At 39.0% G+C, this 13,736-nt stretch overlaps 1 protein-coding gene across 2 annotated transcripts in view; it reads right to left on the bottom strand.

Moving 5' to 3' along the window:
* Positions 1-13,736, bottom strand: part of LOC126162646 (CDK5RAP1-like protein) — a 125,413-nt gene that overhangs the window by 89,926 nt on the left and 21,751 nt on the right. For both annotated transcript variants that reach the window (XR_007535092.1, XM_049919283.1), the window contains exon 3: positions 969-1,179. Coding sequence is in view for 1 of the 2 variants with exons in the window: in XM_049919283.1 (XP_049775240.1) it covers positions 969-1,179 (211 nt within the window). In the remaining variant the exon portion in view is untranslated. The remainder of the gene's footprint in view (positions 1-968; positions 1,180-13,736) is intronic.

Below are 13,736 nucleotides of genomic sequence, written 5' to 3'. Positions count from 1 at the left end.
AGGATCTCACACTGCTGAAGCGACATGAAGGACATGTGGAAAGTTCATCACGACAACGCTCCGAGTCAAAGTGCCTTCATTGTCAATGACTTCCTGGCCAGGACCAAGACCTCATTGGTTCCCCAGCCTCCGTACAGTTCTGATCTGGCTCCTGCTGACTTTTTTTTATTTCCTCCGTTGAAAGGAGTCATGAAAGGAAAACATTGGGACATGATTGAAAGCATCCAGGCGCATGTTACATCAGCTGTCAAGGACATTCCGGAAAAGGCATTCCAGGATGCCTTCCAGGCATGGAAACACCGCATCCAGAAGTGTATTGATGCAAGAGGGTGCTATTTTGAAAATTTTTGATTATTTGTACAAATATATTCAATAAATGATTTTTTATGAATTTGGCCGCATTACTTATGGAACACACCTTGTATTTGTTCTCATTTTCTGTCAAGTCTTAAATAATTTATCATGATCTGTGGTGCACCTACTCGAACTTCACAGCTTCTTACAATGTGAATCAACCAATGCATGAGTAAGGACAACTGAAAGGTTCATGATTCAATTCCTGACTGGTCCTAGTGTTTATTCCCCTGCCCCTCAGTCATCACTTTCTTCATCTCTGGTGATGCTTTATGTATATCAAGAATAACAAGCTGCAATGTGGTTCAAGTGACATGTTAAGCTGTAGCGCTCTCTGTAAATAGATGGGCAAGTCAATTCAAAGGTCGGAATAATGTAACAACATACAGCCTCCAGTAGGACCATGTCTAGTGAGGTACTACAGTTTTCAAAGCAACCTACAAGGTTTTAGGATGATGTTGCTTTTTATTATTAGCTAATGAATATAGGATTTTAAGTTTCGCTCTGATTCTGAGCAGTGTATGAGATATAATCAAAACTGTTCTCACTTCTGGGAATAAATTACCTTTTAATATCATGCTTTAAAATATAATAAGGCAGTTATAATGACTTACACAAAAGCTGTTACTGCATCTTGATTAAGGCGAACTGGCATTATATCTGCATATGTTTCATCTAATGACAGCAGCACATTCACTGCAGCTTGTCCAGTATCAGTAACTGCCAATAACCTTGGAAGGTCACGGTAACTGTCGGGACCGGCAATGATATCAACACACTGTTCACGCTCCAAAAGTTTGAACTTCAGTCGTTCTGCCATACAACCTACAAAGAGTAGATCACTACTTAACATGAGATGTAATTACAGCAATGCATTATTCCATTTATTTCCACTAATGATTGGAAACCATCTGAAATTCCACTCAAACATATCATGAGTAAACATACGGTATCCTGCAGTATAGAGATACTCTTACTAGCTAAAAGTCTTATGAATTTTCAGAATTGACAATTAATGACATCAGATGTAAGATGAATGTCAACAGATTCCACCACATCACAAAATTTAGATAGCTATATAATGAAAATCACAGATAAATATCAACTGCAAAACAATGGAAAATAAGGTGCAACATTTATAATAAAATTAATTCCTTTCATGATTAAATCAGGCAACACTTTCATAAGGAAGAGTGCTTGAAAAGAGAGGCAAAACAATACAAAAAGAAACAGATGTTACGTGTCTACTAAAATGATTTAAAATGGAAAAAAATAATAAAGTAAAATATGTAATAATAGCCCCACCCCACACACACACACACACACACACACACACACACACACACACACACACACACACATTTTTATAATATGTATGGATATAAGAGTACAAATGTTTGTGGTGTGTTAAGACGAATGATTACAGTGATCAAGATAAGATGGCAGCCACATACAATTCTTTATTAGGGAAGACAAGAGAAAAGATCAGTTTCCCAAGCCAAACACAGAAACTGTAATTTAAAAAAAGTTGCAGGCTTAACCAAATTTCTTAGTTCTGCCTGCTTTATGCTTAGGTACCCCTCCCATTATGTTGACTAGCATAAGGTATTGCTCACTCAGTATGGGCCTTTACCATAGTCTCCTTTGCCAGTATACATAAAATAAAAAGTATTTACCCTACAGAAGAGTAGAGTCAGAATATTGTATAAGGTCAATCCATGTACTGCATAATGGAATATATGGTTCACAACAAGAGTGAATTGAATGTTAACTGTACAATCACTAGCACAATGCTGAAAGTAAAAATTTTTACACTGACTATGAACCCCTATCTAGAGTTTAGAATGGAGCTTAAAGCAGGTATTACACGATGATCCACTGCGAATGGTATTGGTCTAGCATGACAGCAATCTACCGGTAGAACAGGTAAAACTACAAATATTAGCAGACACATTATCCGTGCGCCAGAATAGAGAGCAGTTCTAAATTGCCGTCAATCCGCACATGCGCACTATGTAGGGATAACTCGCGCATGCACAGAAGGGGGTACGGCAATGCTTTCTGCTAGTTATTTGCTTACTGTACGGTTGCTACTGGATAATTTCAGATTTTCATGTTGGGGATTTTCTATGTTTTTTTTCAGTAAGTAGGTTTTCATAAATGCAGGGAAAAAAAATTTTTTTGCCATTAGGCTTTCTTTTATACTAGCTGTTTGTGAAAGCATTTTTTCCTTTGATTACTTCGTTTTATAGAAATGAAATGGAGCAAAGAGGCGTTAAGTGTCTAAATTCAGGTATACAGCAAGGAAAAGCGTATGTATGTACCCACTTTATCATAATACGGTATGTTGGTAATCGTTTCTTTCTAAGTAATACGCATATAATGTTACACTGTGATTTTCTATTTGTATCATAATGCCTTAGCTTACAAAAGTTCATCTTTGATTTGATTGCATCTCTTGCTTCATTTCAGCATGCCAGAAAAGAGAAATGGGTAGGGATGGCGAGAAAGTCCGTGCAGTTTTGTCCAGTGTGACAGACGAGGACTGCAAAACTGAGTAGCACATTGCACATTGCATTCAGTTTTCCAAACTTAGAAAAATAACACAAGGGCACCTTTAAGTATTGGTCCTTTAAAGTGTTGCAAATTGCGGTGCATACACCCATGACTACTTCTGAAATGGTGGGCTGTGCTATTCTGTGGCTAAAAAGCATGACTCATAAAAGATTCCCCAATCACCAGGAAACATATAGCTACAACCAGCCTGCAACATAACAGGGAATGTACTGGTATTTTATCAGTGATCAGGGCTGGTATGACCACAAAACGTACAAACATATGATTCAATTCTTACTTTCGAGAATGTGAGACAGCCTCCCTCATGACTGTGTCAAACTTGTTATTTTCATCTTCTATCATACACAGCAGCTTCTCGAAACAGGCTGTGTCCATCCTCAAGAAGTTTCGAAATTCTTGCGGATCTTTGAGCCTCAGTTCTTTCATTAGCAGCGAATGTAATCCCTTCCCTTTGTCCCTTCTTTTCAGCCAGCGTTGAACTCAACACACCCAGACTTTTTGTTTTCATCGTTGTTCTGCCCTAATCTGAAGATTTGCTGTCACTACCAGGGTAATAGCTCCAAAAACAAGTGGATCCTCCATGTGCAAAATGCTGTATAAATACATATACCTTAAAACTAACTGTTGGATCTGTAATTCAGAACAGTGGTAACCTACATACAAGAATAAAAATTAGTTAATAAATAATGATAAAAAACAATTTCTTATTAAATAGGAACCTTGAGCTCCCATAAATGATTTGAACAAATGATATTCCAGTATGTCACACAGTCCCCCTTGTGTTTCGTGCGGTAGAATGAGCGACTTTACAAGAGATCAGACAGTTCTATATGCGTTCCGCGCATTATTACCATCTACTGTGCATGTGTGCCAGGTATACCCCACGTGGATGGTGTAATAGGTCTATGTGAACCAGCCTGTAGTTACAGATATGCACTTTTGGGGCGTTGGTGCATAGGTATACGGTTTAGGCACATCATGTAATAGAGCCTTTATATTCTGGTGCAGAAGTTTATGACAGGTTGCTTATAGAAATCAGGTAGGGAATTGAAAAATCCTCACATACTCAGAAACAAAGTAAAATAGACCACACTGATCACTATCATTTATCAGAAGATACAGACCTCAAAAAATGTCTAAAAACATAAAAATATTGCTCAATAAAACATTGTCACTTGTAATATTTTACATAATCGACATACTTTACTTGTCTTCATGAAATTCTTCTTCAGAATAGTGTGAATAGATTCACATGTGTCAGATATTACTTCACTCAATGCACATTTGGACATTGCCGTCAAATATTCTAAATCATTGTGACTTCCTGTTGCCGGAAATTGCAATCACAGTATTGGACATTCACATGGTGAAATTACTCTCAAACAAGTATTCTGCAAAGTTTCATGAGGAGTTAGGTGCACAAATGAATATTTATAAGCCTTCTGTCCATTCACAAATGATTTTGCAAGTCTTACGTTTGCTGTGTAATTTATGACGTAAATTAATACCTTATGTGAAAATGGTTATTGCTTAAGAAGCCACTTTCTTGACCATTTAGATCATTACTTCTGCCTCTGACACTTAACATTTTTAAGGCTAGTTGCAAACAACAGCCACAGCAACACTGCCTGCATTATGAGTTAAGTGTCTATCTTTGTGAGAAGACAGCTGTTTGAAGTGAAAGATCTTTCCTAGACCGACAAATGGTCTACATCTACACAAATACTCTGTTTCCCTCCCAGTTCCACTTGCAAGCGAAAAACGACTGCCTATAAGCCCCTGTATGAGCCCTAATTTCTTTTATGTTCATGGACCTTACACGAAATGTATGTTGGAGTCAGCAGTGTCATTCTACAGTCAGCTTCAAATGCTTTTTCTCTAAATTTTCTCAATAACATTCCTCAAAAGGAATGTCACTTTCCCTCCATGAATTCCCATTTGAGTTCACAAAGCAGTTCCGTATGTAGCCAAAGGGTTACATGACCTTCGTGGAGCAGACTTTTCTGGCCAACTACACACAGATAGAGGGGGTGTGACTTACATTTTTGTGCAGGTAGAGTGCTAGTAAAAACATGTAATACTTCACCAAACCAAACAAGCCAATAAAACCACAGTAGACAATTGCTTGAATAACTATTTTCAAGATATAGGAAAACCTGAAAGACTATTAACTGATAATGGACCACTGTTAACCAGTCACAATTTTAAAACATTTTTTGGCATGGGAAATAGTACGTCATGTAACCATATCAAAATATCACCCACAGTCTGATCTATGTGAGAAAGTAATGAAAGAGTTTGGCCAATTATATTGAACATATGGGTCCCAAAAACATATCACATGGGTGCATATGATACCAGAATTCCAGATCATATAGAATGAGATACCACGGATGTCCACTGGGTTATCACCAGTAGAGACAATGCATAAGAAATTTATACAAGAGCCATTATTAAAATTCTTCAGATGCCCCACTTCAATGGATGAAGAAGCAGCTGTAATACACACTAAGATAAGAAGCAAGTTACACGAGTCATCCCAGAGCAAACTGTGTAAGTTTAACAATACAGCAGATGTACCTGTATTTAGCATAGATGACTTAGTTTTAGTAACAGATGTCAATCATAGTTCCACCTTTTAAGGTGGCGGGAATATCACATCCTAAAGCACTGTTCCTGTTTGATCCCGATACTGGCTAGAGAAAGGTACTATACAATGTTGATACAATTAAGAAACACATAACCCCAGGAGAATTTGCACACTCTGGAAATTCGGCAGAATGGTGCCTGTCAGAAGTCTGAGTTAAAGGCTTTGGTATTTTTCTTTTATTTCTCCAAAGCCATTCCTTCTACTTGCACTATTCTACAATCTGTACCTACTACTATTCTATTTTATTTAATAACTAAATCATATCCTTGTTTGTGAAAGCAAGAATATAACACTAAAAGATGCTATGTGAATAGTTGGAATTAATCAATTTTTGTTTAAAATATTAATAATATGTAGTATGTTTCTTACAGAAAAAGATACATACATATGTTATCTACATATACTGTTATGTATAACTGAGGAGGACACAGCACGTTATCTTGGATGGAGAGTCATTGTCATATGTAGAAGTAACTTCGGATGTGCCCCAGGGAAGTGTGTTGGGACCCTTGCTGTTCATGTTGTATATTAATGACCATGCAAGACAATACTAATAGTAAAATTAGGTTTTTTGCAGATGAATATGAATATGTGGTTGTCTATAAAGAAGTGATATCAGAGAGAAGCTGCATAAATATTCAATCAGTTCATGACAAGATTTCAACATGGTGCAGAGATTGGCAGCTTGCTCTAAATGTTCAGAACTGTAAAATTTTGCACTTCACAAAACGAGAAAACATAGTATCCTATGACTATAATAACAATAAGTCACTGATGGAATTGGCCAATTCATACAAGTACATGGGTGTAACACTTCGTAGGGATTTGAAATGGAACGATCACATAGGTTCAGTCATGGGTAAAGTGGGTGGTACACTCCAGTTTGTCCATTATAATTATCCGGGTTGTTATGCCGTGGTCGGTTGATGAATTCTGTGGTGATTCCCAACGTTTCGTCTCCGACTGCGGGAGACATCTTCAAGGGGGTCCGTAGCTTGATGGAAGGTCCAACACACACACTGGCTCGCTACTGACTGTGTGTGTGTTGGACCTTCCATCAAGCTATCGACCCCCTTGAAGATGTCTCCCGCAGTCGGAGACGAAACGTTGGGAATCACCACAGAATTCATCAACCGACCACGGCATAACAGCCCGGATAATTATAATGGACATGATATTTCCGGCCGTGAAAGTTTACATTTTAGTACACTCCAGTTTATTGGCAGAATACTGGAGAAGTGCACTCAGTCTACAAAAGAGATTGCTTAAAAGTCGCTCATGTGATCCATCCTAGAATATTACTCAAGTGTGTGGGACCCATACCAGATAGGACTAACAGGGAGTATTGAACATATACAGAGAAGGGCAGCACGAATGCTCATAGGTTTTTTTAATCCATGGGAGTTTCACAGAGATACTGAATGAACTGAAATGGCAGATTCTTGAAGAAAGATGTAAACTATCCCAAGAAAGTCTATTAACAAAATTTCAAGAACCGGCTTTAAATAATTACTCTAAGGATATACTACAACCCCCTATATATTTCTCACACAGGGATAGTGAGGATAAGATTAAAATAATTACTGCATGCACAGAGGCCTTCAAACAATTATTCTTCCAACGATACATACGTGAATTGAACAGGAAGAAACTCTAATAACTGGTACAATGGGACGTACCTTCTGCTATGTGCCTCACAGAGGTTTGCTGAGTACGGATGCAGGTGAACTGAGATACTGTAGTTTTTAAGAGGAACAATGCAAAATGGTAGGGTTTCTATTGGTTTTATATGGGAGGTTCCTTATGAATATCGATACACATGACAATAGAAAGACCGACTTGTGATGATTACAACTGATGATTCACTAATTTTTCTTGTCTTTCTTTCATGAGTTGCTGTTCTTACTCTCCACACTTAAAACCAAGATTTGCTAAGGTCACTTTTCAGGAAGTGAAGCTGTGACAAGTGTGTTAAACTACTTTTGTGACCTAACAATGTATTTCAATTTAAATGAAGAAAACAGTTCCACACTCTTACAAGTTAAAAGCACAATTAATTTGATGGAGTGTGTAATGACTGAGTGCAAAAACTGTGGTACGCTTAATTACTAGAAACATCTTGCATGCTAACTCTTCGAGACCAAATGAATAATCATGCATGAACATTTAAGAAAACATTCCATACATTTATTAAGTATACATGAAACAGCTAACAAACTAACATGATATGAAACTTCCTGGCTGATTAAACCTGTGTGCCCGCCCGAGACTCGAACTCGGGACCTTTGCCTGTCGCGGGTAAGTGCTCTACCATCTGAGCTACCGAAGCACGACTCACGCTCGGTCCTCACAGCTTTACTTCTGCCAGTATCTTGTCTCCTACCTTCCATTCTGCAAACTAACATGATATCAGAAATGTTACATTTAATTGTAAATAGTGTGTTACAGGAGCTTTGCACATCTTTTGTGTTGGTGAGGGAATCTGTAGTGTAACAGGGCTTATTCGTGAGAATGATCTATGTTCCACTGATGATGCTCCCGCTGGTGGCCATGTCTCTTATAAACATTTTATGTAGTGGAAATAACCCACTGTGCACACCCCAATCTGTGATCTGTGCAGCTGCGTGTAAGTAGAAACATAACGTAGCAGGGGCAAGGCATGCCATGGTGAGTGATTTAGCACTTGCTGGATGTGGGCATTTATGCCCTGGTGATACTCCTTGAAGGTGTCATAAACACCTAAGAGAGAGTGAACATACTACAAAGAAAACACTCAAGACAAATGAAGATGGTAAATCATACATCTTAAGAGGAGTTCAATGTGGTTGAATGTACTGATCGATGTGTTTAGAGTTTATGAGTTACTGATATTTGGATCTGTCTACACACCTGATATAAATAGTTTGAACAGTACAGACAATTATCACTGAAGACGTGTTCAACATTCAGCAGTTGTGAATACCGTATTTACTCGAATCTAAGCCGCACTCTAATCTAAGCCGCACCTGAAAAATGAGACTCGAAATAAAGGAAAAAAAAATTCCCGAATCTAAGCTGCACCGGAAATTTGAGACTCTAAATTCAAGGGGAGAGTAAAGTTTTAGGCCCACCTCCAAATCGAAACAAAGTAATATCGAAACATTGTAATATGAGAGACAATTTAGGTCGAATGAATGTCGATACAGCTCCAGTAGTTTGGTTCGAGTCGTAAGCTTAGCAGTTAAGCTTTACCAGGTAGCCGTTGCTACGCGTCAGGTGCTCCGTCCGTATTTATACGGGTACCCTTCCTTTTTCACATGCTTCGTCTGGTTTGAATCGATTGCTTATTTTGCTTTGATCTGATAAGTGCTGTTTTCTTTGTTATAGGTGTTTGCGTCACTCTAAGCTGAAAATCCATTACTGTACTGTGTCACACATTGTTTGTCGCATTCTGACAGTGCGTGTTTACGGCCTGTCGCCGCTCGTGGCATGGCTTTGTTTTGTGCGCGCTACCGCCGCTTACAATTAAAAAAAAAAGAGAGTAATCGTCTCATTAGCGAAACAGTGGCAAGAGACTGCTATTTGTTGTTACTTACACTGTTGCTTTCTTTGATAATGATCAACAAGAACCAAATAATAGACTGCGTATGATAGAACATGTTCTGAACGAGAGTTAGGCGAAAATGTTTCTCCGTTTGAAAATCTTTGCGGCCGCTTCTTTAGTGCATCAAATTCTGCACAGAAATTAGTCATCTTAGAATTAAAAATCTAGTCAGTTGCCATGCTTCATTTCTGACAGTATCAGTATTAGGCATAAGAATAATACGAATATAAACATGACACGATACGCATATTCTTCCGCGTTTGCTGTTGTCTCACTCTAGTTTTGTAGTTTATTAGGCAGGCAGGATTTAAATGAGATAGCAGCAAACACGAAAGAATACATGACAAAATGTTGATATTCGTATTATTCTTATGGTGAAGAGAATACTGCATGTGATTCACATTTCATCAGGTTCCTATTAGCAACCATCTCTTCTCACAGGTAGGAAAAAAATTCAGAAAGTAGAGTTGGCCATATTGACAAACATCCCAAACAGTCCTGCATGTCGGATTTTCGTAGTACATCGACATTCTGCTACATTCGAAGATGAACAATACGGAATTTGTATTTACTTTGTTGGATAATGTATGAAAGTGCGGTGGTCGAAACTCGGGGCGGAGAAAAAAAAGCTCGTCTTCCACCTTTTTTTTTTTTTTTACTGACGCGGAGGTTTTGGCGCCATGCCTGTGTAGCGCTACATATATTCGACGGCAGAAGTTAGTTGTGGCGGCACCTACCAACATTTTTCAGAACTTCCACTTGCTTTGCACTCGATTCTAAGCCGCAGGCGGCTTTTTGGATTACAAAAACCGGAAAAAAAGTGCGGCTTAGATTCGAGTAAATACGGTAGTGAGACACACTTTTACAGCATAACCCTGCCAGGATACGAAGTCAAGAGGAGTAAGTTTGCACACTGCTATGATAAGGAGTAGCCAGATGAAGAGAACAAAACAAAAAGGCAAGCATATCAGAAGAAGAAATATCAAAGGTAACTTAAACCACATCACACTGACAGATATGCCGAACAGTGTTTCCTACTGACGGTGTTGCCATATACACATGGGAGGAAACACAGAATGTAATACTTGCACATTGATCGAACCTACCAACAAAAATTCTACCAGCCCACCTCCAAATTGCTTCGATGTCTTTCTTTAATCTGGTTTGGTGGGGATCCCAAACACTCAAGCAGTACTCAAAAATGGGTCACACTGGTGTTGTATATGCACCTCCTTTGCAGATGAAGCATACTTTACAAAAACTGACAGCTGACATTGACCATTAATCTCTCCAATACAGTTGTTAAATGTTCGTTTCATTTCATGCCGCTTTGCAACATTATCCCTCAATATTTAATCAACCTGATTGTGTCAAGTAGCACACTATTAATGCAGTATTCAAACATTACAGGATTGTTTTTCCTACTGATCTGCATTAACTCACATTTTCCTACATTTAGCGCTAGCTGATATTCATCACACCAGTTTTCCTACGTTTTGTGCTAGTTGCCATTCATCACACCAATTAGAAATTTTGTGTAAGACATCTTGTATCGTCTATAATCGCTCAACAATGACATCTTCCTGTATACCACAGCATCATTACTAAAAAGCCACAGATTGTTGCTCACCTCGTCCATCAGATCATTTATGTGCATAGAGAATATTAGTGGTTCTATCACACTTCCTTGTGGCACTCCAGGTGATAGCCGTGTCAGTGATACATACTAGGTCCTATTACTTAAGAAGTCTTCAAGCCACTCACATATCTGGGAACCTATTCTGTGAGCTCGTACTTTCATTAACAGTCCGTAGTGGGGCGTCATGTCAAACGCATTTTGGAAACCTAGGAATATGTAATCTGCCTGTTGCCCTTCATCCGTAGTTTGCAGGATATCGTGTGAAAAGGCAATCTGAGTTTTCCAAAAGTGATGCTTTCTAAAACCATGCTGATCTGTGGACAGAAGTTTTCCAGTGCAAGAAAATTTACTACATTCAAACTGAGAATATGTTCAAGAAATCTGTAGCAAACTGATGTTAAGGATATTCGTCTGTAGTTTTGTGGGTTACTTCTCTCCCCTTCTAAAATACCATAGTCACCTGCACATTTTTCCAGCCACTTGGGACTTCGCACTGGCTGAGAGATCCGAGATAAATGCAAACCAAGTAAGAGGCCGATGCTGTAGAGTATTCAGACCTGGTGACTTATTTGTTTTCAACTCTTTCAGTTGCTTCTCTATGCCAGGGATGCCTATTACTCTTCCATATGGGAGTCTTCGCGATGGTCAAACAATGGTATGTCTGTACGATGCTCCTGTGTGAACAATTTAAGACATGGCAGTGTACTGTCACAGCACTGCACACACTCAAGCTGATAATTAATTTAATAAATTAAGAATGGTAATTCAGAAGCATAATTTGTTCAAAAACCTCTGAAATGATGCAGGATATTATTACAACAAGAATGCTAAAACCACCACAACGACAGGGCTATGGAGACACTTAATTTTTAATTAAGAGAGTGTATCAGAACTGACCCCAGAGGAGACTGGAGCATGTGAGGCCACATAGCACATTCGGAGGAAGGTGTGACCAGCAGCTGCCAGTATCAGCAGTCATCATGGTGGGCTGCAACCAGCAAGATTTGGATAGAGTAGAAGCTGGGGCAGGCATACAGAGAAGGGACCAAACATAAAAGTTACAATGCAGTTCTCAAGGACAGATATCCCTTCACTTAGGTCCCAGAGGAATAACCAATCAGCAGACCCGCCAGTCGGAAAAATAGTCCACCATACATTTTATTGTGGTGGACAGGAGACAAGTCACCATATTGATAAAGCATTGTTTAGAGTTTGTGTCCATGTACATAAACTGGAGAGAATGAAGTCAGTGCAATCAGAGGTAGTGTTTGGAAAACAGTGGTGTCTGATGTCACTGCCACCATGAATCATGAGTAGTGGAAAGATACATCACTGTGACAAGAAACACAGTTTGGTAGTTGAACGGAACGATGTGTAGTGAGTGACGGTCCATCTTAATTGTATAACAAGCTTGCTATGGACACAACTGTGTTAGTAATATCATTCAAAGTAAAGTCACCCTGGCAGTGAAGTTTAATAATGTGTATGAACGTATATTTCTGCTGGTGACATACTACTGAGGCTTAGATTTGAATAATACATGAACAAAGCTCATGTTGTGTGTGATGCATTATTCTTGTGTGTGAAGGTAGGTGATCATGGAATATTGACAATCTGTTAAGCATCCAAGTGTTGTCGTATTGTCATCGCCGATGACCCTTTGATTGCGACTCGCAATTTGTGAGACCTGTAGATTTGGAGAATGTCAGATTAGCTATTGACAGCTTTCCTAACAATCCTGGTATGGAGTGAGAAATTAAAATTGGCAAAACGTATAAATGATATTATCCCAACATAGATCAGCTGCGTTGTGGTATATATAAAAGATAAACTCTTATGTTACTGAAGGTCTGTGTGTGGCCTTTGTACCAAAGGTAGTGGTACACTCATGTTTGAGCAAGCTCTATAAATTCTGATGGACATCATCTTTAAAAGCATGTTGACGTAATGATGAACACACGACCATTCAATCTGAGGACACTGGGCCTCCATAATACAGTACAATTCTATGAGTATTGGTTTCTTTCTGTTAGAATTGGTTTCTCTTTAACGGCAGCTGTATCCAAAATCACCAAGCATGGCTGCATTGAAAGATTCCTTAAGCAGAATTGACATGTTGGAGTGCAGCGTGCACCACACTAGAAGTGGTATCAGGTGAGTTTCAGAGGTTGGAGCAGTGAGGCTGCCTGGCAAGGACACAATACCGGCGAGTAGGTATGTACTAATATGATTCCATGCACCCCTGTAAACTGGAAATTCGTGGCAAGATCTTATGGAACCAAACTGCCAAGGTCATTGGTCCCTAAGCTTACACACTACTTAATCTAACTTACATTAAGGACAACACACACACCCATGGCTGAGGGAGGACTCTAACATCCAACGGGGGGAGCCGCATGAACCGTGACAAGATGCCTCAGACCGTGCGGCTATGCCACGCTGCTGCACCCCTGTAAACTACTGCCTACTGTAACAGTGTGTTATGTCCAACTATATGTTGGCAAGTAGGGTTTGTCATTCTACATTCCTTCAGAGTCAGCTGATTACATTTTGTTGTGCGCTGAAACAACACAATGGTTGCATGCACAGAGAAAAGTCCATGAGATGATACCAGAAATGTTACAGATTTCTTGAAAGTATAATTTAAAACTTCAGCTTTCCTTCTGCTATCTTCTATTGCCACAGCAGACTGGTCAATGAGTGAGTGGATAGAAGCCTTCAACCAGCTAGCTGATTTTACATATACTCAGTAGGTCAAAGTCGCCTCCAGCTAACACTGCATGATCTGGGTATTTCTGCACTATTCACTATAGACTTCCTTTGGAGGACTCTAAAACAGTCATAGTGGAATCATATACGCATCCAGATAACTTCCCAGTCACAATCAAAATCAAACTCATTAGAGACAATATTATTGTTGACTACAATGATGT

The sequence above is a fragment of the Schistocerca cancellata genome, chromosome 2, assembly GCF_023864275.1.
Source record: "Schistocerca cancellata isolate TAMUIC-IGC-003103 chromosome 2, iqSchCanc2.1, whole genome shotgun sequence".
Classification (NCBI taxonomy): domain Eukaryota; kingdom Metazoa; phylum Arthropoda; class Insecta; order Orthoptera; family Acrididae; genus Schistocerca; species Schistocerca cancellata.
The sequence above is the reverse complement of the archived record's forward strand: the minus strand, read 5'-3'. Positions and strand labels throughout refer to the sequence as shown.